At 56.5% G+C, this 22,694-nt stretch overlaps 1 protein-coding gene across 1 annotated transcript; it reads left to right on the forward strand.

Moving 5' to 3' along the window:
• Nucleotides 1-522: 522 nt before the first annotated feature.
• Nucleotides 523-21,496, forward strand: DEGS2 (delta 4-desaturase, sphingolipid 2). The gene is made up of 3 exons (XM_066276367.1): nt 523-693; nt 18,512-19,254; nt 20,874-21,496. Exons 1-3 carry the CDS (start codon nt 612-614, stop codon nt 21,018-21,020), a joined length of 972 nt encoding a protein of 323 aa, XP_066132464.1. The 5' UTR covers nt 523-611; the 3' UTR covers nt 21,021-21,496.
• The last annotated feature ends 1,198 nt before the right edge of the window (nt 21,497-22,694 follow it).

The following is a 22,694-nucleotide window of genomic DNA, read 5'->3' on the forward strand; positions in this document are numbered from 1 at the left end:
TCACAGACACATCATCTGCCCTCTGGGTTATTGCGTGAAAGCGTGGGTAGAGGAAGGGAGAATTCCTGCTGTGAATCTGTCATGAGCATCTTCTGTTTACTGGCACTGTCGCATCCCTTATTTTCTAACCCCTACCCCCACTGGGCTCGTCGGTGGGACATGAGCAGCAGGAACGTGAGTGGGTCTGGGCCTCGGGGAGAACAGGCGCTCAGCCACGGTGGGACCTCCGTGACACATGACGACTGGCCTAGGAGAGCCAGGCTAGGTGGGCAGGTGAGCGCACCGGGGCGTCCTTGCACAACCTGGGGACAGGGACTCTCGCAGGTCGCGTGCTAATAGGCCTATTTTCCCATGGAGGTAACTGAGGCTCCGAGAGCCACTGCGACCCGCCCCACCCCTGGGTGGCGTTGGAGCCCGGCGGCCTCCGCCAGACCCAAGGTGGCCCCGCCCCTGGTCCGGCAGTCCTGCGGCGCACCTGGCCCCGCCCCTGCAGGCCCCGCCCCGGAGTCCCCGCCCTCTTGCCCCGAACCTGTCTCCCGCGGCGCGGACCCAGCGACAGGTGGAGAGAAGCCCAGCCGTGCCCTGCTCCGCGCCGCGCTCCCCGGCCCACCATGGGCAACAGCGCGGGCCGCACCGACTTCGAGTGGGTCTACACCGACCAGCCGCACACGCAGCGCCGCAAGGAGATGCTCGGTGAGTCCGCGCGGTGCCCCGCGGGCACTCCCCACTCCCCGCTTGTCCTCTCGTCCGGGTCGCAACTCCCTCGCATCTCTGCCTCCGAGGACCCAAGCCCGCACACGCGCGCGCGCGCAGGGAGGACGTCCCAGCCGCTGCGTCCCCAGCCGGGAACGGGCAGACACGGGTCCCGGGACGCGGCGGCACAGGGGTCGGCCTCGAGGGACCGGAGGCGGGCTGGGTACGCCGCCCCCCACCCCGGGGAGGCACCGGGTGCCCCTGCCGGCGCGGCTCCTGGGTCCCGCGGCCGCCGAGAGCCCACCAAGCCCCCCCAACCCGAGTATAGAAGGAATGGGCCCCTCGAAGGAAAAAAGGAAGCGACGCAGAACCAAAGGTGCAATTGTTTTAAAAACCAAAGGTTGTACGAAAGAACCCCGCCCATTCTGTCCTGTTTGTTATAGCTTATTGCATGGTGGCCGCGCCTCTCTGCCGTTCAGGGTACCACGAGGTCATTTTTACCCGCACGGTCACCCATCCTGCGGACTCGCCGTCTTTCACGCCAGTGGCTTTCTCTGGACCCAGAGTTACAGGGATAAAGAGCCCACGCCTCCAGAACAGCTTTCATTAGATGCCCCCGAACTGCCTGGCAGCGCCCGTGGACGCGCCCCTGCCTCCCCAGGACGGCTGGCACCTCCCACACACCTGCTCCTACACCTGGGGTCGGCAAAACTTCTCTCTGACAGTCAGGTTGAGGAAGTAATGCTATTTCATTTACATTTGTTTGATGACTGGTTTTTATGTTTAACTGGCCAGTGTAATTTCTTCTTTTTATTTATTTTTTTCTCTTGGGTTGATCTTTTGCTTGTTGATTGGTTGAGCTCTTTGTATTGGAGGCTTTTAACCCTGTGTCTTACAAATTGCAAGTGATTTTCTCCTTTATAGTTTGTCTCTTGTTGTCACAGAAACTGTTTTCTGAATGCATTTGAATGGATTGGCTTTTTCTTTAGTGTTTTCCCTCTGGTGTGTCCCCGCCCCACCCCAAGACTATAGAGTTGGCATCCTATTACTTTAAGACCTTTCAGACATCAGATGCATCGAGTGGTTAGTGCATGACTGTACCCAGCTGTAGTTGGGGGATCAGGCCAGAGAACCCTGGCCATGGTTTGTGACTTCATGGTTTTCTCCTGTGACTGACGTGAACCAGCATTGTCTGTGGTGTGACCGTGGCATCATCGTCCCCTGTGTCTGTGAACTTCCTGGGGGCAGCTGGAGGGGGTGTCTTTCTTGGTGGTCACCTGGTCCTCCCTCCCCCCAGCTCCCACTGGGAACAGGCCCCTCGGCTGCTGCCCCCTCAGCAGGTGCCAGGCAAGGCTGCATTTTCTTCTTGTCCCCTGGCTGCCCCCCACCTTCCCCTTGCAGGACTTACTTGCACCTGGCCCAGGTGGAGAAGGCTGGGAGGCTTATGGTGGCATCTGCACAGTGGGCACATTCATCCTTGTCTGGCAGAGTGGGCATGAGGAGGAAAGGAGATCTTGGGTGGGAAGGTGCCCAGTGTGGTACCCAGCACTCCCGGACACGGAGACGGGTCTCTGTAAAGAGAGGAGCCAGAGGCCCTGGCACCATTGCTGGAAGCCTGCTGGACAGGGTGACTGGCTGGATGGAAGACTTGAAGGCGGAAGTGACTTTGCCAGGGCAGGGACTGCACAAGCTCCCCAGGGCTGACTCCCCATGGAGCCTCGATCATTCTTGTGTTCACTGGGCGCCGTGGATGCTTCCCCTGCATCCAGTTTTGAGCTAGTGGACTTGGAATGAGCCCTTCTCCCTCCCTCTCTGGCATTTGCACTGGCTGCTCCCCTGCCTGACTGCTCTTCCTGCTCGCTCTGTCCTTATGGCCGCTGCTCAGTTTCACCTCCTGCAAGAAGCACCCACCCCCGGCTTCCGTCAGGGACCCTGGCTGGGTGAGGGCATTTTGTGGCTTCAGCCCATTGGGTCCTTATCTCTCTGGGGCAGGCTGCAGGGGTCTGGGGCTTGGCTGTAGAATGATTGCCTGGGAAGAACCTCAACATGCACTAATAGCCATGTGACCCCAGGCAAGTCTATAAACCAACGAGGAAATTGAGGCTCGTTGGAGTTAAAAGGGGTTAATAGTAGTGCTCTCCTTACAGAGTTATTGTGTAGATTGAACAGAAGGAATGTTAAGTGCTTAGGGTAAAATTACTTGCATGATAACTGTTGCCTCCTGCAGTCAGGCCTGTGTTCTCTCTGAGGACTGAGTCTACCTGGACCATTCCCGGCTGGAGAAATGCCGGATGTGTAACTGTCAGCCTGTGTTTGTAGAAGAGGCAGTAGCCTGAGGCTCAGCGAGCAGAGGCGACTTGCCCAGGGCAACATAGCTTAGAGGCCATGGAGGCCAGGTTGGCGTTTAGGTGGACTCCTGCTCTGGACATGTTGTGGCCACACCTAGGCGTCAGCTGTGCCCATGCCAAGCTGCTGGGGGCCAGTGGATGCTCAATAAAGATCCTAATCTCAGAGGCAAGACGCAGAAAGCCCTGGGGCAGAGCTGACTTCCGCAGGACCAAAGTCCACCTGCAGCTCCTGCGTGCCTGGGAGGGGAGGTGCTCCCCAGGGCATGGTGCCCTAGAAGAAGGGGCTCCCCTGGTAGTCCCTGAGAGCCCTGTGACCCAGGCGGGGGCTGGGGCTTCCTGTGCTGTGAGGACAGGAACAGAGCCAACAAGAAGTCTGCTCCCTTTGAGATCAGAATCCAAGCCAGGCGTGGCCACGGAATAAAAAGCTGTTTTGGGTCTGCCTTTTCAAAAACAAATAGCTTTGTGATTTTGCTTTTGTTCTTCACTTAAAACAAACAAACAGGGCGCACACATAGTAAAAAGAAGTTCAAATAATCAGAGGAAACAAAGGAGGAAAACAAGGAAGTAGGACTCTTGGCACCGGCTGACTTATTTGCTCAGGGAAGGCCTTGGCTGGGGGCTGTCGGTGGCAAGCGGTGAAATGCAGGCCAGAACCGGCTGAGCTCTCTGCTCTCCAGGGAATCCGTGGTGCAGGGGGAGCGCAGGCTGGGCACGGGGCCGTGCTCTCTGTCCCTGCCGCAGTCCGCACGGAGGCCCCGCCCTCTCCTACCTGGGGGACTGCGGGCGGTGCCGGCCGGCCTGCGTCTGCCCAGCATCCGCCCAGCTCAGAGCTTTCATGGGGACAGAGGGGTGCCTCCCTACCCTCCCGTCTCGAGGAGCACTAGCTCCCCATGAGCCAGCTAATCTCTGGCCGGAGCTGTGAGTCCTGTGATTGGTCAGCGGGCTGTGATGGGTGCGGTAAGGGCCGAGGATAGCCGCTCACCAAGGACAGGAAGGAGCCCTGGGGTCCTAAACTGGGGGAGGAGGGATGGGAGGGTGCTGGCTGGTCTGGCCCGCGACAGCACAGAAGACAGGTGACCCTGAAGGGGCTCCTCCTGGGCCCTGACAGACCTGCTTGTGTTCTCTCTGCTCCAGTCCAACAAGGGCCTCCCTGGCTAAAACCCCCATGTCTGCCTGGGCGGGCGGGCACACACAGCCAGGCGCTGACCCCTTGCCCTTCTTATTTTTTGCTCTCTAGCCACACTGTGGAATGCACCCCTTCTGTCCATTTCCTACGTCATGGCTTTTGCAAATTCTCTTCCCTTTGCCTGAATTCTTTTTTCCTACTTTTCACACACCCAACTCCTATGCACCCTTCAGGTTTCAGCCTAAATGCCCCTTTTCTCTGAAACATTCTCTCTCTCTCTCTCTCTCTCTCTCTCTCTCTCTCTCTCTCTCTCACACACACACACACACACACACACACACACGCACGTGCACGCGCGCAAGCCACTGCATGCTCCTAAGCGTTAAAGAATTGCATCTCTGGAGGGAACCAGAACTCTGATCTGTACATATTTCTGTCCTGGTCAGTTTCAAGTGACCAGCATGCATCCCCGCTGGTCAGGGAGCTGGGAAGGGAGTTGCACATCGAGTGCTTGCTGCCGTGAACTCAAGCCCACACCACCACCTACGTGCCCTCTGAGCTCCTCCTCCCAGCTCCTGGATCCTCCCGCAGGGTCCCAGGCACTCTTACCTTGTGGCCTTTGCCCTGTCTGCAATCCTGCCTTGATTTGTGGGGTGACTGCTGGTGATTGCCCCACTTGGCTCCGAGCTTCCCTGAGGGCAGCACAAGGCCCAACTCCAGCTGGGCCATTCCATCAGGGCCTGGGGCCACTCTGGCTTCCTGGTGAGGCTGAGTGAACCTTTGAAAACAACGGGCACATTCATGGCTCCAGCCCCGGGCCTGCCAGCAGGGACCCGGCAGTTCCAGCTTATAGTGAGAGGTTTCATCCTCACCACCTGGATGATGGGCAGACATCCCACTTTCAGTGGCATGTCTCAGCCGATGGGTGAGACTCCGTCTTTCTTCAGTGATTTGACTACCAGCTTTTTTTTTTTTTTTTTTTTGGTGGCAGAGACAGAGTCAGAGAGAGGGACAGATAGGGACAGACAGGAAGGGAGAGAGATGAGAAACATCAATTCTTCGTTGCAGCTCCTTAGTTGTTCATTGATTGCTTTCTCATATGTGCCTTGACCAGAGGGCTACAGCAGAGCGAGTGACCCCTTGCTCGAGCCAGCGACCTTGGGCTCAAGCTGGTGAGCCTTGCTCAAACCCGATGAGCCCGCGCTCAAGCTGGAGACCTCGGGGTCTCGAACCTGGGTCCTCCATATCCCAGTCTGACGCTCTATCCACTGCGCCACCGCCTGGTCAGGCGACTGCCAGCTTTTGTGAATCTTCTTCTCATGCCCTTAGTTCCTTTTCCATGGAAGTTGTCCTTTCTCTTGATTTGTGAGAGCCGCCTTCTTTTTCTTTTTTTAAAATTTGATTTTTTTAGAGAGAGGGAGGAAGGGAGAGAGAAATAGAGAGAGAAATATCAATTTGTTCTTCCACTTATTTATGCATTCATTGGTTGCCTCTTGTATGTACCCTGACCGGGGATCGAACCCGCAACCTTGGTGTATGGTATGACACTCTAACCAACTCAGCAACCTGGTCAGGTTGACTTGAGAGTTTAGTTTCTACAGATTATGGTGGCCTCGTATTTGCCACAGGTGACAGGTACCTTCCCTGGTCCGACTTTTGTCTTTTCACTCCAGTACTTTTTCTGTCCTTTTCTTTTTTGCCTTACAGACATTACACATTGTATGACCCTGGGAAGTTGTCACTTGTCCAGTTACCCAGCAAGTTAGGGGTGGACAGGACTCAAGTCTGTGCCGCTCAGCCTGAGTCCAGGTCTGCCCTCGGGTCCCTAACACATGACTCTTGACAGGTGCCATCTCACATGTCCCCTTCCGACCTCCATGTTGATGGGTGTGCTGTGTCTCATACCTGGCCTTCCCTTATCCCATGTTCCTTACTTTGTACCAGCTTTTGTGAGGTATGATTTACACACGGTGAAATTTATGCGTGTTAAAGGTACAGTCCAGTAATTTTTAGTAATCCAACTTAGAGTATTTCTATTACCCGAAAAAGATCCCTTGTGACTGCTTGTGGTAACTCCACAGCCTTACCTCCATATTCTTCAATCCGAATCCTTTATCTTTCAAGTTTCAGCGGAAATGGTGTGTGCATGTATGTGTGTGTGCCCTTCTCTTGGCGTGTTCTATCCGGGACACACTGTCCGTGCCCTGGCATCCCCACTTCCACTCGGCCTGGGAACCCCTCCCGTCTCTGTGACCTGGGGCCTGGCTACCACAGACCTTCAGCAAATATTCGTGAATAAACAAAAAGCAGGTTTAGCAAGAGGGAGGTGAGGAGGCCGAGAACAGTGACTCCCAAAGGCACTTTGGGCCACCTTCCTCATTTTCTGTGTGGAACCGGGTCCTCAGAGCGCCTCCCACACTGCCAGGCCTGGTGAGGCAGGCCCCTTGGCCCCCAGAGGGAAAGGAGGGGGCTGAGACTGGGAGGCTGCGTTCCCAGAGAGTTGGCTCGTGCCACACGGAAGCTGGTTAGGAAGTGGGTGTCAGGAGGGCTTTGGATGCCTTTGCTGGGAGAAGTTGGCTATGGGTAGGGATGGGTGAGGGAACACGCCCTGATTTCCTGGTGTCCACAGGCAGCAGCTTGTGGGCACAAGGTCAAGTGGATCTTGGAAGCAGGTGGAAGCAGGGGGGCAGAGCAGGAGCCGACTGAGATGGAATGTTCAGACTTGGGGGATGAAAGGCGATGGCAGGACTCATCACGTGAAACTGGCATGCGGTGGCATTTGGTGTCCCTGGGGGGGTGGTGTCCAGTCCTAGATGGTGCCAGGCCCGGCATGTGGAAGGTCCAGGTGGGAGTGGGAAGAAGCCCCCAGTGGTCTTGGGCGCCCTGCTGGAGACCAGGAGGGAGTGACTTCATTGCCTCACCGCAGCGGTTGGTGGAGGGCCTACAGCTCAGAGGAGGAGCCTGTGGCTCAGGGGAGGAGCCTACAGCTCAGAGGAGGAGCCTGGTGCCCAGAGGAGGAGCCTGGTGCCCAGAGGAGGAGCCTATAGCTCAGAGGAGGAGCCTACGGCCCAGAAGAGGAACCTGTGGCCCAGAGCAGGAGCTTGAGGCCCAGAGGAGGAGCCTGGTGCCCAGAGGAGGAGCCTACAGCTCAGAGGAGGAGCCTGGTGTCCAGAGGAGGAGCCTGGTGCCCAGAGGAGGAGCCTGTGGCTCAGAGGAGGAGCCTGTGGCCCAGAGGAGGAGCCTGTGGCTCAGAGGAGGAGCCTGGTGCCCAGAGGAGGAGCCTATAGCTCAGAGGAGGAGCCTGTGGCCCAGAGGAGGAGCCTACAGCTCAGAGGAGGAGCCTGGGCTGGCCTTGGCACCTTCCCCTTGCAGGGGTGGGGTGGGGGTCATGAGAGGAGGCAGCATCTGCTGTCCTCCCTCGGCTTGGTTGGCCCAGCAGAATTTGTCAGGAGCAGTTCTGGGAACAACCACGATCCACAGCTGAAGTTTATTGTGGGGTTGGTCTGGGGTTGAGGTCAGACTGCCCTCCCTCCCAGCAGTTGTGTCCTCCTGCTCTGCTGAGTCCTCATGAGCAAGTCTGTTATGTATGTAAATATATGTAAATGCACGTAAATACACCTGCTGGGAGCCATGCTTCCCAGTACCTCAGGTGTGCTGCCTGCTCCCTGGGTGGCCATGTGGCCTGGGACCCCCAGGGCAGACCCCACCTCCCTGTGCCCACTGCTCCAGCGTGGCTGAGTGGGCACTTTGGGGTTGGCATGTGAGGAAGCAGCCCGTCATGCCCGCGGTCCAGGCCAGGGAGGTTCCCAATGGATTCGGGCAGACCGTAGAAGAAACGCGGAGTCAAACCATTTGTTGGATTTATTTATTCTAGCGAGATAGAGAGAGAAAGAGAGGCAGACAGACAGGGACAGACAGACAGGGAAGGAGAGAGATGAGAAGCAGCAAATTGTTGTGGAACTTTATTCAGTGATTGCCTTCCATATGTGCCTGGACCAGGGCTCCAGCAGGTTACTGGATTCTCGCAGAGACAGGCGAGTGAACAGCAGGGAAAATCACTTCTCAGGAGCAAATGGGAAAAACTGCGCCGGGAGGCAGTACCTGTAGCCTTATATAGCCTATGCAAGTGAACATAGTTTGCTTATATCACTAGTTACACAAAGTGACTACGGCTGGAAAGCAAGAGAGCAAGCCTAGCTGCAGTCTCTTTCCCTGCAGAGCCCCAGAGAGGGACAGGGCCCTGCCCAAGGACACACAGCCCAGAGAGGGACAGGGCCCCGCCCAATGACACACAGCCCAGAGGGACAGGGTTCTGCCCAAGGACACACAGCCCAGAGAGGGACAAGGCCCCGCCCAAGGACACGCAGCCCAGAGGGACAGGGTTCCGCCCAAGGATACACAGCCCAGAGAGGGACAGGGCCCCGCCTAAGGACACACAACCTCAGCTTGAGCCGGGCTGCACTGTGGCCCTCCTAAACCGGGACCCTGGATTTTCTCTGGGCCCTTTGTCCCGAGGTAGCCCAGGTCCGGGAAATGGCTCCCCTGTGTGAAGCCCTCATTCTCCTCCAGAGGGACCCGTGGAAGTTAGGCAGTTCGGTTGCACCTGGTGGTGGAGCCTGTTTCCTTCGCTGCATGATGAGGGGAGGGCCCTCCCTGAGCAGGGGGCTGACGCCTGAACAAGCAAGTGTGTGCTAGACGCTGGGCACGCAGCCCTCACTGGTGTCGTGTCCAGGTCTGGACGCGGGGGGTCCTGAGGTTAAGTCCTGGTGCTGCTGGCCTTGCCTTGCCTTGCCTTACCTGACCCTCCCCTGGGCCTCTGTGGGTCTCAGACCCCCCTATCTGTGTCATGCCCAGACACTGTGACTTCTAGCAGTGGCTGCTGCTCATGGCCAGCTGTCCCGCCTTTGGGGTCTTTGTCTTGGGTTCCAGGTGCCCATCCATGCCGGCTGCAGTTTGTCCTCAGGTATGCAGACCCCAGCCCAGCTACTCCTGTCCTCTGCGCTAGAGGCCTGGAGCAGGCAGGGGCCTCGAGGCTGGCTGAAGTCCCAGCCTCGGGGGGGGGGGGACAGAGCCTGCTCAGGCTGGGTGCTAGTCAAATGAGTTTATAAATATGATATATATGTTTGCTCGCTTATAGTTTGCATTGGGTGTGGGGGACAGGCTGTAAGCTGGCAGGGTCGTGACAGCCTAAGGCAGGGGTCCCCAAACTACGGCCCGCAGGCCACATGCGGCTCCCTGAGGCCATTTATCCGCCCCCGCCGCACTTCCGGAAGGGGCACCTCTTTCATTGGTAGTCAGTGAGAGGAGCACATTGACCATCTCATTAGCCAAAAGCAGGCCCATATTTCCCATTGAAATACTGGTCAGTTTGTTGATTTAAATTTACTTGTTCTTCATTTTAAATATTGTATTTGTTCCCGTTTTGTTTTTTTACTTTAAAATAAGATATGTGCAGTATGCATAGGGATTTGTTCAGGGTTTTTTTTTCTTTCTTTTTTTTTTTTTTTTTTTGTATTTTTCTGAAGCTGGAAACGGGGAAAGACAGTCAGACAGACTCCCGCATGCGCCCGACCGGGATCCACCCGGCACGCCCACCAGGGGCAACGCTTTGCCCCTCCGGGGCGTCGCTCTGCTGCGACCAGAGCCACTCTAGCGCCTGGGGCAGAGGCCAAGGAGCCATCCCCAGCGCCCGGGCCATCTTTGCTCCAATGGAGCCTTGGCTGCGGGAGGGGAAGAGAGAGACAGAGAGGAAGAGGGGGGGTGGAGAAGCAGATGGGCATTTCTCCTATGTGCCCTGGCCGGGAATCGAACCCGGGTCCCCCGCACGCCAGGCCGACGCTCTACCGCTGAGCCAACCGGCCAGGACCCATAGTTTTTTTTATAGTCCGGCCCTGCAACGGTCTGAGGGACAGTGAACTGGCCCACTGTGTAAAAAGTTTGGGGACCCCTGGCCTAAGGCTTAGTTTTAAGACTAAGCTTTTCCCCACACCCTTGACTGTTGCATGATATAGGGTGGTGCACTCTCTTGAGGAATCCCGTTATGCCTCAGATAAGTGACTTTGTATCAGAGACTTCCTTGTTTGTATATTGGATTAAAGGTTTTGATTTTTTACACTATAAAATGGGGCAGAGGAGCCCATGCTGGAGGAGAGCAGAGAAAAGGCCACGTGGGGGAGAGGAGAAGCAGCCAAGATGGTGGAGTGCTGAAGGAGAAGCCAATTTGTGCAGTTTGTGCAGAGAGAAGATGGGGAACAGAGGTGAATAAGGCTGGTGAGCTAGAAACTTTGATTCTAGGAAACTCAGATAAGTCAGTGGATTTGGGAGCCCTGAATGAAAGGGAAGTGTTTTCCCACTGTGTGTATTTCTTGCCCGCTGGGTGAAAGCTAGGATTAAAGATAATGGCCCATCAATTCTTGGCTCTGTTGTTTCATTACCATCTGTCCGAATCAAATGTGAACCTGCTTGGGCCAGGCGGCTGTGATGGTGGCTGTGGCTACTGGCTTTACACTGGGCCAGCTTTTGGTGTCCAGCCAGGCCCAGGGCTCCTCCTGGGGCTGCCGGGAGGGTGCGGTTCTCTTTCTCGTGGAAAGAGAGCCCCTGCTGGGGCTCAGGGACGGTGGAGCTAGCAGCCCTCCCTACCGCCCCCCTCTCGCTGTCCCCCTTCCCAGAGCCCCTAGCACCCCTGTCTTGTTCGTGAGCCCACCCTGGCATCGCTGTGCTCCCCCATGCCTGCCCTCGCCCTCGCCACCTCCCTTCGCCGCCGCCCCAGCCCCGGCCGCGCTGAGAGGGCTGCTGCGGAGGCCCGCACAACTCTGCCAGGTCAGCTGGCGCCTGTCCCCTCTCCCTCTCCGTGACCTTCCTTGACCTCCCACAGCGGACACCCCAAATCCTGACCTGCCCAGTGGCCTCAGCTTTCGTTCTGTGTGGCCAGTGCTCCTCAGGGTGTCTCTCCCAGGATGCCCCCAGGGCCACCCTCTGCCCACTGGAGAGCCAGAAGTTCTGGAATTGAAAATGTTAGATACTTGTTTCCCTTGAGTGAGGACTGAGTTTCAGTCTGGCAGCTGGGAGTAGGGTGGGAGGGTGTCCGTGTGCTCCTGCCCGGCAGGGCTCGCAGACTGTCCAGAGGAGCCCTACGCCCAGAGGGGCCTTCCTGGGGTCTCCGCTGTGGTCTCTAAGCCTGTACGGAATCTTGTCCCTCCATATTTTAGCCAAGGCCTCCGGGACCGCGCATGGGTCCTGCTTTGTGTGGCCTCCCGGATGGCCATGCGGGGCCTGCCCCACTCGTTGGGGATCCTCCTCCTGCTCTGGGTCTGGAAGCTGCTCCTGTTATAAAGTACCGTACCCCAGATTCTGCAAAGTATCGTACCTTACTTCTGTGGGTTTATGTAGAGACACCGAGTCCAGATGAGTTTTGAAGGGTTTTATTAAAGGAGGAGCGTAAAGCCAGTAGCCACGGCCACCATCATAGCTGCCTGACCCGTGCAGGTTTGCATTGGATTCGGACAGACAGTAATGAAACAATGGAGCCAAGAACTGGTGGGCCATTAGCTTTAATCCTAGCTTGCATCCGGCAGGCGAGAAATACACACAGTGGGAAAACACTTCCCTTTCCATTCAGGGCTCCCAAAGCCTCTGACTTATCCGAGTTTCCTAGAATCAAAGGTTTCTAGCTCACCAGCCTTATTCACCTCTGTTCCCCATCTCCTTCTCTCTGCACAAACTCTGCACAAACTGGCTTCTCCTTCAGCATTCCGCCATCTTGGCTGCTTCTCCTCTCCTCCACGTGGCCTTTCTCTGCTCTTCTTTATAGTGTAGAAATCAAAACCTTTAATCCAATATACAAACAAGGAAGTCTCTGTTACAAAGTCACTTAGGGTGGGAGAAGTTTAGTCTTATTAGTCTTAAAACTAAGCCTTAGGCTATAACGACCCTGCCTGCTTACAGCCTGTCCCCCACACCCAATGCAAACTATAAGTGAGCAAACATATATATCAGATTTACAAACTTATTTGACCAACAAGGAGATTCATTAAATATGCTGGCCGCATATGGCTCACCCGGGGCCTTTTCAGACCCAAATTGTGTGCGCTGGGCACAGCCGGTGCAACAGGGTTATATACCTTTGCGCGCGCGCGCTCTCTCTCTCTCTCTCTCTCTCTCACACACACACACACACACACACAGGTTGGGGAGAGGAGAGGGATGGGACACAATTCATTAGCAAGCTTACAACATTTGTCTATAGGATTCATAAAAAACATTTTTCCACATCAAAACATAAGGTAACACAATAGCAAAAATGTTATTCTATATATTAAAAGATATTCCTGAATTTTCTAGTGTTCATTTGCTATTCCTTTGTTTAGAGATATATACATTAATTACAGGCTTTCAGGAGGGGAGGGGTGGTTTCCATGGCGCTAGGGGATAAATGCCTGCAAATAGCTCATCAAATAAGAAAAGGTTTTTTCAATCTCTCCCTTCCTGCACCTGGCTAGCTCTTCACCTGCTTCCTCACAGGTGTGGGAGGAAAGATGGGAATCCAAATCTCCTTCCCCTCCTCATTTACAACACAATGCTATCGGCCATCCTGAGTTGGTGCTAGTCACGCAAGTATAAAACCATATCTACAAAATCTCTCCGCGTCTAGCCCAAAGTAATAAAATGCTCTTTAAGCTTCTTAGTTGAAGGGAGCCTCCTACACAGTATGTTTCTGCAAGCAGGAAACTTGCACGTTTCTTCTCCCTCCCTTCCCCAAAGGAAGGACGGGACAGGAAGCCTGATCTTTCCTCCTAAAATATCAATATTAATTTTTCAGCTTTTAGGTACCTTACCACACTCCCAAGCTGCAAGGTGACGTGGGGCCCGGTCTCAGGGGTCACCTCTGTGTTGCCCAGTGTCCAGCCGCCTCAGACATCCTCTTCGTTTTCACTGGACTTCCAGCCTGATGGCTGGGCCCAGTGGCCTGTACGCCCTGGGAGCACTGGGCATGTTCTTGCAGGTCAAAGCAAGCCCAGGGCCCGGTGTGCCTCCATGACCAGCACCCACGGCCCCAAGGGTCAGAAACGGGATTTTACTCTCAGATCCGAAAACTGTATTTAATAACAGCAGTCATAAGGGCTCGCAGGGCTCAAGGCTCAAATGTGGAACCTGAGGCTGGGGGTTGAGGTTGCCAGGCCTGCTCCGTCAGTCTGGGTGAGGTGCCGGGGACCCGGCACCCCAGGCCCTGTCGGGGCTGTGCACAAGCTGGGGACAGCTGTGTCCTTGGGGAACTATTGAGAAAAGGAGGAAGGGGGCACCAGGCCTGCTGAAGGTGGGCTGGGCAGGGTGGGGGCAGGGAAGGCACCCCAGGGGTCCCCCCCCATGGGATTTGTTATCTCTGTTTGAAGGATGGGGCACCACAGTCCAGGGTCACAGCTTCCAGACTCTGTGACTGCCCTTGCCCCTGAGCGTCACAGGAGTGGCCTTTGTGCTAAACCAGAGCTTGCCAGTCTGCGTTCACCTGGCCTCGGTGTAGCCTGCCCCGCCCTGCCCTGCCCTGCCCTCCCGGGTTTGGCCTCCTTCCAAGGGGAAGCAGTGGAGGCCCTCCCTGTGCAGTCCAGGTGGCTGGGTGGGCTCCCAGGTGTGCCCTGGCAGGGGAGGGCCTGGCCCCTGGTTGCCCGAGGGGGAAGGCTGGTTGGTCTGGTGTGTGTGGGGGTGCATAGCCGTATGCAAAGGGTCAGGGGACTTTGCATGCGATTCCCAGGCACCGGGCTGTGGGCGAGGGCATTGCTGACTCCTGCGGCTGCCGGGACAGTCTTCTCGCCCTGGCTGCCGTGAAGGCATTTCTTCTTCCCCTGCTGGAATCCCACCCCCAGTGGGGGCACCTCTCTTCCTGCGCAGCACCCTCTGAAGTGTCCCCTTCACTCTGACCCCTTCTGGGGCCAGGAACAGCTAGAATGAGGTCTGTCCCCCTGCACCCCTTCCCAAGTGGGGCCCACACGTCACTGTCTCCCACCCCAGACGGGTCCTAAGTTTGCTCTTGCCCCACCCGATGGGCTGGGGCGCCCGGCACCCTGCAGGCCTCTGTCCTTTCCTGGGCTGCTGGGTCGCCTCCCACTGTGCAGCCACAACTCGAGGAGCCACACGGGGCAGCGTGGGCCGGCCAGGCCTGGTATTCCATCCGCACGGTCTCCATCACCCCTCGGCCCTCAGAGCTTTTCCGCAGCCGTGAGCCACCTGCGCCTTACACTCGGCCGCCCGGCCGCACTTGTTCATCCGCGGCCCCGCTCCCCGCGCCCCCGCCTTCCCTGTCCGATCTAGTCGTCCTGCTGGGGACCGGGCCTGTGGTTCAGAGGTGGCGCCTCGGAAGAGCAGGCTACCTGCTTGGAGCTGGGAATTAAAAAACAAACAAACAAGAAAATAATTAAAAAGAAAAGAAAGACAAAAGCCCTGGCCAGATAGCTCAGTCGGTTGGTTAGAGCCTTGTCCCGAGGTTGCCGGTTCGATCCCTGGTCAGGGCACATACAGAAACAGATTGATGTTTCTGTCTCTGTCTCTGTCTCTCTCTAACCCTAACAAAACAAAACAAAAAACACTGTGGTAAAAATACATAGAACATAAAGCTTGCCATTTTAACTAGCGGTATGTTTAAGAGATTTGGTAACATTAGTTACATTCACAGTGTTGTGTAGCCGTCACTACTATTTCCAGAACTTTTTCATCACTCTACACAGAAACTCGCCACCCACGACCCACGACCAGTCACACCCCGCCCCCGGCCCTCCCCAGCTGGTGGCAGCCTCTAGTTCTGTCTCCGTGAACTTGCACGTTCTGTACCAGCGGAATCCCATGACAATGTGGCCTGGCGTGTCTGGCTTCCCTCACTGAGCATCACGTCTTCAAGGTTCACCTGTGTTTTACTGTGTGTTAGTGCATCCCTCCTCTTTTGGGGGGTGCAGATGGGTTATTCGGGAGTCATTCCCAAGGAGCGGGATTAAGGGAGCTGACATGATGAAACAGAAGGTGGACGATTCACTATAAGGATTTTTTTTTTAAATTGAGGGATAATTGAGGTATGGCAATTATTAGTTTCAGGTGTAGAACAATGATTGGATATTCACATTTATTGTGAAACAGTCACTATAATAAGTTCAGTTGACATCTCCACACATAGTTATAGATAATTTTCCTTTTTAAAAATATATTGATTTGAGCCTGACCTGTGGTGGCGCAGTGGATAAAGCGTTGACCTGGAACACTGAGATCGCTGGTTCAAAACCTGGGCTTGCCTGGTCAAGGCACATATGGGAGTTGATGTTTCCTGCTCCTCCCTTCTCTCTCTCTTTCTCTCTCTCTCTCCTCTCTAAAATGAATAAATAAGGTCTTTAAAATCTATCTATCTATCTATCTATCTATCTATATATATTGATTTGAGAGAGAGAAAAACATTAAATTTGCTGTATTATTTATTTATGCATTGATTGTTTGATTCTTCTGTGTGCCCTGACCAGGGATTGAACCTGCAACCTTGTCGATATTGGGGCAATGCTCTAACTGAGCTACCCGGCCAGGGCCTCAAAATTTTTTTCTTGTGATAAGAACTTTTAGGACCTACTTTGTGAACAACTTGAAATTACGCAATGCAGCATGACGAACCATAGGCACCAGGCTGTCCCTTGTACCCCGGGACTTCTTTTATAAGCAGAAGTTTCATCCCTTCCTGGGGGGAGTGCTATTCCCTTGTGTAACAGACCACACGTGACGTTTATCCGTTCATCTGTTGCGTCCATCTGTTGATGGACATTTCGTTGTTTCTACCTTTTGGTTCCATTGAGTAGCTCTGTGCACACTGGTACAAAGGTATCAGTTTGTGTCTGATTTAAAAATTCTTTTGGGTATATACTTAGGAATGGAATTACTGGGTTGTATAGTAGTAATCCTATGTTTAACTTTTTTTTTTTTTTTTTTGAGGAACAAGCAAATTATTTTCCATAGAGGCCGTACCATTTTGTAATCCTATTGACACTGTACAAACAAGGGTCCCAGTTTCTCCACCTTGTTGTCAACTTATCTTCTGTTGTTTTGAATTTAGCTATCCTAGTGGGTGTGAAGCAGTATCTCGTTTTTTATTTTTTATTTATTTTATTTATTTTCAGAGACAGAGAGAGAGTCAGAGAGAGGGATAGACAGGGACAGGCAGACAGGAACGGAGAGCTGAGAAGCATCAATCATTAGTTTTTCGTTGCACATTGCAACACCTTAATTGTTCATTGATTGCCTTCTCATATGTGCCTTGACCGCGGGCCTTCAGAAGACAGAGTAACCCCTTGCTCGAGCCAGTGACCTTGGGTCCAAGCTGGAGACCTCGGGGTCTCGAACCTGGGTCTTCTGCATCCCAGTCCGACGCTCTATCCACTGTGCCACCGCCTGGTCAGGCTCGTTTTTTATTTTTTATTTATTCATTTTGGAGAGGGGGAGGAGAGAGAGAAACAGAGAAGAGGGGGGAGGAGCAGGAAGCATCAACTCCTATATGTGCCTTGACCAGGCAAGCTTGGGGTTTTGAACTGGTGACCTTAGCATTCTAGGTCGACGCTTTATCCCACTGTGCCACTGCAGGTCAGGCTCATTGTGGTTTTTATTTGCCTTTCCCTAGTGACCGATGATGTCAAGCATCTTCCCATATGCTCATTGGTTAGTTGCACATCTTTGGAGAAATGTCTGTTAAGTCCTTTGCCCATTTTAAGATTGGACTGCTAGCCCTTTGTTGTTGACTTGTAGGATATCTTTACACACTCTGGATTCTAGACCCTCATCCAGAGCTGGAATTTGAACCTGCTCCGCACACTGCTCTCTTCCAGCCTCTCGGACTGCTGTGGCCCCCGTGGCTGGTTTGAGTGGGGCTGAACTTTGTGCTTGGGGAGCTAATTGGATGGTGTCATTGGACGGCCGCAGGGAGAGAGCTCTGGCCCTGGGCGCCCCCTTCCTGCAGGGGGAGGGAGGGTGGGGAGTCCTCGCTGCACCTGGGAGAGCCCGCCACTAGGGGGGAATCGGGACAGCAGACTTGGTCCGTCCCAGCCCCTGGAAGTAGCGGCAGCCCCCTCCCAGGCCTTCTGCAGAGCCCTGCTGCCTCCTCCTGACTGAGAGCACCCCCCATGCACCCCCTCCCCCGTTCCTGTAGGATCTGCTCCTTGGTCAGGAACCAAAGCCCGCTCTTAGTTTTTCCTTTTCTGTAAAACAAAACATAGAAAAGTAAAAAAAACAAACAAAAAACTACTACATAACATCCATCATCCAAAATAAACGCATTCTACATTTTATTGTATTTCCTTTCAATCTTATTTAAGAATTGAAACACTTGAGGGCAAGCCAGAGCCCTCCACGTTCCCCTCTGGCTGCCCCGCCCCCTTCCAGGTTCCTGATGTTCTGGGCGCGTCCAGCCAACCTGGTCACCACCCGCTACATCCACAGGTGTGGTTCACCAGAGCACAGCCAGCAGCTCCTGGTTCTGCAGCTGCTTTGATTTCTTTTCTTTTTTTTCTTTTTTTTTTTTACAGAGAAAGAGGGAGGGATAGAGAGGGACAGACAGACAGGAACGCAGAGAGATGAGAAGCATCAATCATCAGTTTTTCGTTGTGGCACCTAAGTTGTCCATTGATTACTTTCTCATATGTGCCTTGACCATGAGGCTACAGCAGACCGAGTAACCCCTTGCTTGAGCCAGGGACCTTGGGTCCAAGCTGGTGAGCTTTAGTCAAACCAGATGAGCCCGCCCTCAAGCTGGTGACCTCGGGGTCTCGAACCTGGGTCCTCCTCATCCCAGTCCGATGCTCTATCCACTGCGCCACCGCCTGGTCAGGCTGCTTTGATTTCTGATACTATGTTTCTGTGACCTACGGTGATATCTTTCTCATTTTTAAGTTGATTTTAGAGAGAGAGAAACATTGATTTGTTGTTTCAGTTATTCATGCACTCATTGGTTGATTCCTGCATGTGCCCTGACGGGGATCAAACCTGCCACCTCAGTGTACGGGGACGATGCTCTGACCAACTGAGATACTCGGCCAGGGCACGCCTGCCCTTTGTGTACGCTGGTGGCAAAGACCCTGCCCCCTGCCTGTCTCTGGGTTGCTCTTAGGCCTGGAGGTACAGGGCAGGGTCTTAGCCTGACCTTCCAGGGGTGGGTTTATCCCGTGTCACGGCCTGGGGGGCGGAAGGAGGTGGATGGCGGAAGAGCCGGCGGGAAGCCAGGGGTGCCTGCGGAATGAGCTGAGGACGAGAGGGACGAGGGGAGGACGGGCATTCCGTGCGGGATCCACGTGACCTGTGTCCACCTCACCGCCTTCTCTCCTGGTTCTCCCTGCAGCCAAGTACCCAGCCATCAAGACCCTGATGCGGCCGGACCCCCGCCTCAAGTGGGCGGTGCTGGCGCTCGTGCTGGCGCAGCTGCTGGCCTGCTGGCTGGCGCGCGGGCTGGCCTGGCGCTGGCTGTTCTTCTGGGCCTACGCGTTCGGCGGCTGCGCGAACCACTCGCTGACGCTGGCCATCCACGACATCTCGCACAATGCCGCCTTCGGCACGGGCCAAGCCGCCCGCAACCGCTGGTTTGCCATCTTCGCCAACCTGCCCGTGGGCGTGCCCTATGCCGCCTCCTTCAAGAAGTACCATGTGGACCACCACCGCTACCTGGGCGGCGACGGGCTGGACGTGGACGTGCCCACGCGCCTGGAGGGCTGGCTCTTCTGCACGCCGGCCCGCAAGCTGCTCTGGCTGGCGCTGCAGCCGCTGTTCTACTCCCTGCGGCCGCTCTGCGTGCACCCCAAGGCCCTGACCCGCATGGAGGTGTTCAACGCGCTGGTCCAGCTGGTGGTGGATGTGACCATCTTCGCCCTCTGGGGGCTCAAGCCCATCGTCTACCTGCTGGCCAGCTCCCTGCTGGGCCTGGGCCTGCACCCCATCTCTGGCCACTTTGTGGCTGAGCACTACATGTTTCTCAAGGGCCATGAGACCTACTCCTACTATGGGCCCCTCAACTGGATCACCTTCAACGTGGGCTACCACGTGGAGCACCACGACTTCCCCAGCATCCCAGGCTGCAACCTGCCCCTGGTAGGTGGCCGCGCGGGCAGGGGTGCAGCGGAGAGGGGTGTGTGGCGGCTAAGGGGGGAGTGTGGTGGTGGTGGGGTCTGGGGTCACGCTCTCACGTCCTTCTCCTTTCGTGCTCATCACTGGGTGGCCACATCCTCAGTTGTGGTCTCCAGGGCAAAGGGAAAGGCCTCACAGTAAGGGGGAGAGCCCCGCTGGAGAATCAGGTGACTCCAGGGAGGGCAGCAGGTCAAGGGGCAGTTAGAGTGTAGACCACTCAGTGTTAGGAAGACCTGTCTGAGCCCAGCTGGAACATGAACTGGCTGTGCATCCTCGGCAAACCACTTGCCCTCTCTGTGCCACGGCGTCCTCTTCTGGAAAACGGGGCAGCAGTAGTGATAGTGGGCATAAAGCACCTCCCCTTCCTGGCTTCTGACTCTGTCCCTGCTCATTCCTTGTCACTGCCCTGTGACTTTCCAGGGGCCCCACATGGCTCAGAGAGGACAGAGTGGGCTTTGTGACCCAGGGACTTGGCCCAGAATGGTGCAGAGTGGAAGACTTCGGGCTGGTGGCTCTGCCTTGGGGGACCGTGGATGGAGGATTTCTGACGGAGGGAGGGGAAGGAGAGGGGGAGGGCTTTCATGTGGTGGGGCGGGTTGGAAAGAGCTGGGGTGTCCTCAGGTCTGGGAGGCAGGAGGGGTGTGGTCTTCTGGGTGTGTGGATGCCTTTGTGTGGTGGTTGCACGTCTGCCTGGAAGCATGCCCGGGGTATATGCGTGTTTGTGCGTGTGGCTTCGTGTGAGCATCTCGGCGTGCAGGGGTTTGTGCCCTAGTCCGCGTGTGCAGCCCCTCCCCTCCCCCACCCTTCCAGTCCTGCTGAAAGTGCCGTGGTCCTGCTCTGTGCTGGGCACCGTCTTATTTAAGCTCTGCTGCGAGCCAGTGTGGCAGGTGCCCTTATTTCCCATTACCCCCACGTCCCAGGTGAGGAGGCCGAGAGTGGGGGAGGGGAGGGGCCTGCCACAGGAAGCAGCAGAGCCAGAATCTGGACCGAGTTGGTCAAGAGAGCATCTTTACTCCTGCCTGCACATGCAGGTCACCTCGCCTCCCTGAGCCCCGTCTCCAGCTATAGCGCAGGCCCTGAGCCCTGTGTGCCCTCCGGTGGGGAGGGCGGTGCTGATGTGGGAGCTGGAGCACTTCCTGGAGGAGGCAGCTGAGGGTCAGGTGCAGATTGGGCAGGGAGATGGAGGGGGAGGGGTACAGGACGGGCATTTGGGAAATGACAAGGACAGGCTGGGAGGGGGGCGATGTGGTGGGGTTGTCGTGGGGGCTGAGGCCAGAGGTGATGGCAGGTCGGAGGGGGCATTGGAAGCAGGTGAGCGTGGACACGACCATGGCTCAACAAGACTCCGGCCAGGCTGTGCCTCTGAACTCGGAAGGGGCTCGTAGGAGATACCCTGGCCCACCCTGGGCTCTGGGATCAGAAACTCCAGTGTGGGCAGGGGCCAGAAACCACCTTGGTCTAACAGCCAGCACCACGGGTACCCCAGGGACGACAGGGCGTGTCTGTGTGTGTACATGCTCACATGCATGGCAGAGGCCCATCTGTGCCAGGGCACAGCCTTTGACACGCTCCCCTCCCCGCAGGTGCGGAAGATTGCGCCCGAGTACTACGACCACCTGCCGCAGCATCACTCGTGGGTGAAGGTACTCTGGGATTTTGTGTTCGAGGACTCCCTGGGGCCCTACGCCAGGGTGAAGCGCGTATGCAAGCTGGCAGAGGACCGCCTGTGAGCCTGACCCGCTGGCGCCCGCAGCGGAGGGACACTGCTGTGCCCTGACCCGCTGGCGCCCGCAGCGGAGGGACACTGCTGTGCCCTGACCCGCTGGCGCCCGCAGCGGAGGGACACTGCTGTGCCCTGACCCGCTGGCGCCCGCAGCGGAGGGACACTGCTGTGCCCTGTCCTGCTGGCTGCCCAGCCACGCCCGGCCCCACCCACCTGCTGCACGGCTGGTTGTCACCGTGGCCCCCCCCCCCCCCCCCCCCCCGCCTAGTGCCCGGAACTGGTTTGGCTGCATTTGGTTCCCGTACCAGGCCGGGGCACAGTGGGCACAGGCTGGTCTGCACAGACTTGCTGTTGCTCTCAGGCTGGGCCTGCCCTTTCTGGGCCTCATGGGGCTGGCCCGGGCCCTGCCGGCTCTGGGCCATCTCCATGGGGCTCATTTCTCTGATGTCCCCATGCCATAAATTAAATCAGCACTTGTTTCCACACCCACTGCCGTGATCTTGAGGGGGTGGTCACGGCTCCAGGCTGGGCTGGAAACGAGGCCCTGGCCAGCCCTGGAGACGGTCCCCAAGCCATTCCCCACCTGCTCCTGGCCCCTCGGGGACTGCTGCTGCTCCCCACTTTGGTGCTTAAGCAGCATTTCCTGAGGGCCCTGCCTTTGGGGGTGTAGGCAGCAGGAGGACCCCCATGCCCTGCAAGTCTGTGTGGCCTGAAACCTTTCCCCTTCATTCCCCTGGGCGCTGCAGACTGGCCTCCCCTCTGTGCCTGTCTCCTGCTGCACCCCAACAGGTCTGCCTCGAGCCCTCACTCTTGTGGGAAGCCTTCCCTGGGCCTCGAGGGTTCAGGTTTGACACGGTAGGGTCTGTCTCCCCCTCCAGCTCACACACGGGCCTCGAGATGGTCACAGAACAGGGGCCCCAGGCCAGACACACGGAGGCTGGGCCGGTGACTGCAGGCCAGAGGGAAGCAGGCCGGTGTCCTTGTCCTGGGAAAGGTGCACGTCTCTGCCCTGACTTCGGCGGAGGCCGATGGCACCGCTAACCTCAGGAGGCATCTTCCTTGTCAGGCCCTAGACTCCATGTCCCCTGGGCCCCGGGGCTGCAGGAATTCTGGACCTTGGAAGGCGCAAGGAAGCAGGAGAGCGCAGTTATAGCCGCCACTTGGATCTGAGCCTCCGGCCACCCTCTTCATGGGCAGAACAGTCTCTTCCAGTCCTTTAGGGTCGCTGGACACTCAGTGGGATGAAGTATTGTCCCAGGCCTGGCCAGAAAACGGCGGTCCCCTCGTCAGCTGGACACGGGCCCTCCCTGCCTCCTCTCCTGCTGTGACCCTCAGAGAACGGCTAGCCGGGGCTGGGCATGCTGCTGTGTCTGAGGTGGCCCTGGAGTGGTCACCGGATTTCAAGGCCTGCCACTGGCTCGGCCGAGGGGCAGTCCCTCCGGAGCCCAGAAGGCCAAGCCCACAAAGCCCAAGTTGCAGTGCCCCGTCTGCAGTGGTGGGTCGGACGGGTACGTTCTCCTGGCCCTGCTGGTCACAGTGTACCGCACACGGACTCCCTGTGATGTCCCAGCACGGGTGCCACTCAGGACCACCTCCTACTCTGCTGTGGGTGTGGCTCTGGCAGCCCCCCAGGACCCTCACCCTCCCGTCCTTCCCCCAGCCACCCCCGACCCCTAAGGCC

This window comes from Saccopteryx bilineata, chromosome 4 (assembly GCF_036850765.1).
Source record: "Saccopteryx bilineata isolate mSacBil1 chromosome 4, mSacBil1_pri_phased_curated, whole genome shotgun sequence".
Taxonomy (NCBI): Eukaryota; Metazoa; Chordata; class Mammalia; order Chiroptera; family Emballonuridae; genus Saccopteryx; species Saccopteryx bilineata.

Coding starts and splice junctions, on each gene's coding strand:
- DEGS2 (XM_066276367.1), top strand. CDS start 612: ATGGGCAACAGCGCGGGCCGCACCGACTTCGAGTGGGTCTACACCGAC. Junction 694..18,511: donor GCGCCGCAAGGAGATGCTCG/GTGAGTCCGCGC, acceptor TTCTCCCTGCAG/CCAAGTACCCAGCCATCAAG. Junction 19,255..20,873: donor CAGGCTGCAACCTGCCCCTG/GTAGGTGGCCGC, acceptor CCCTCCCCGCAG/GTGCGGAAGATTGCGCCCGA.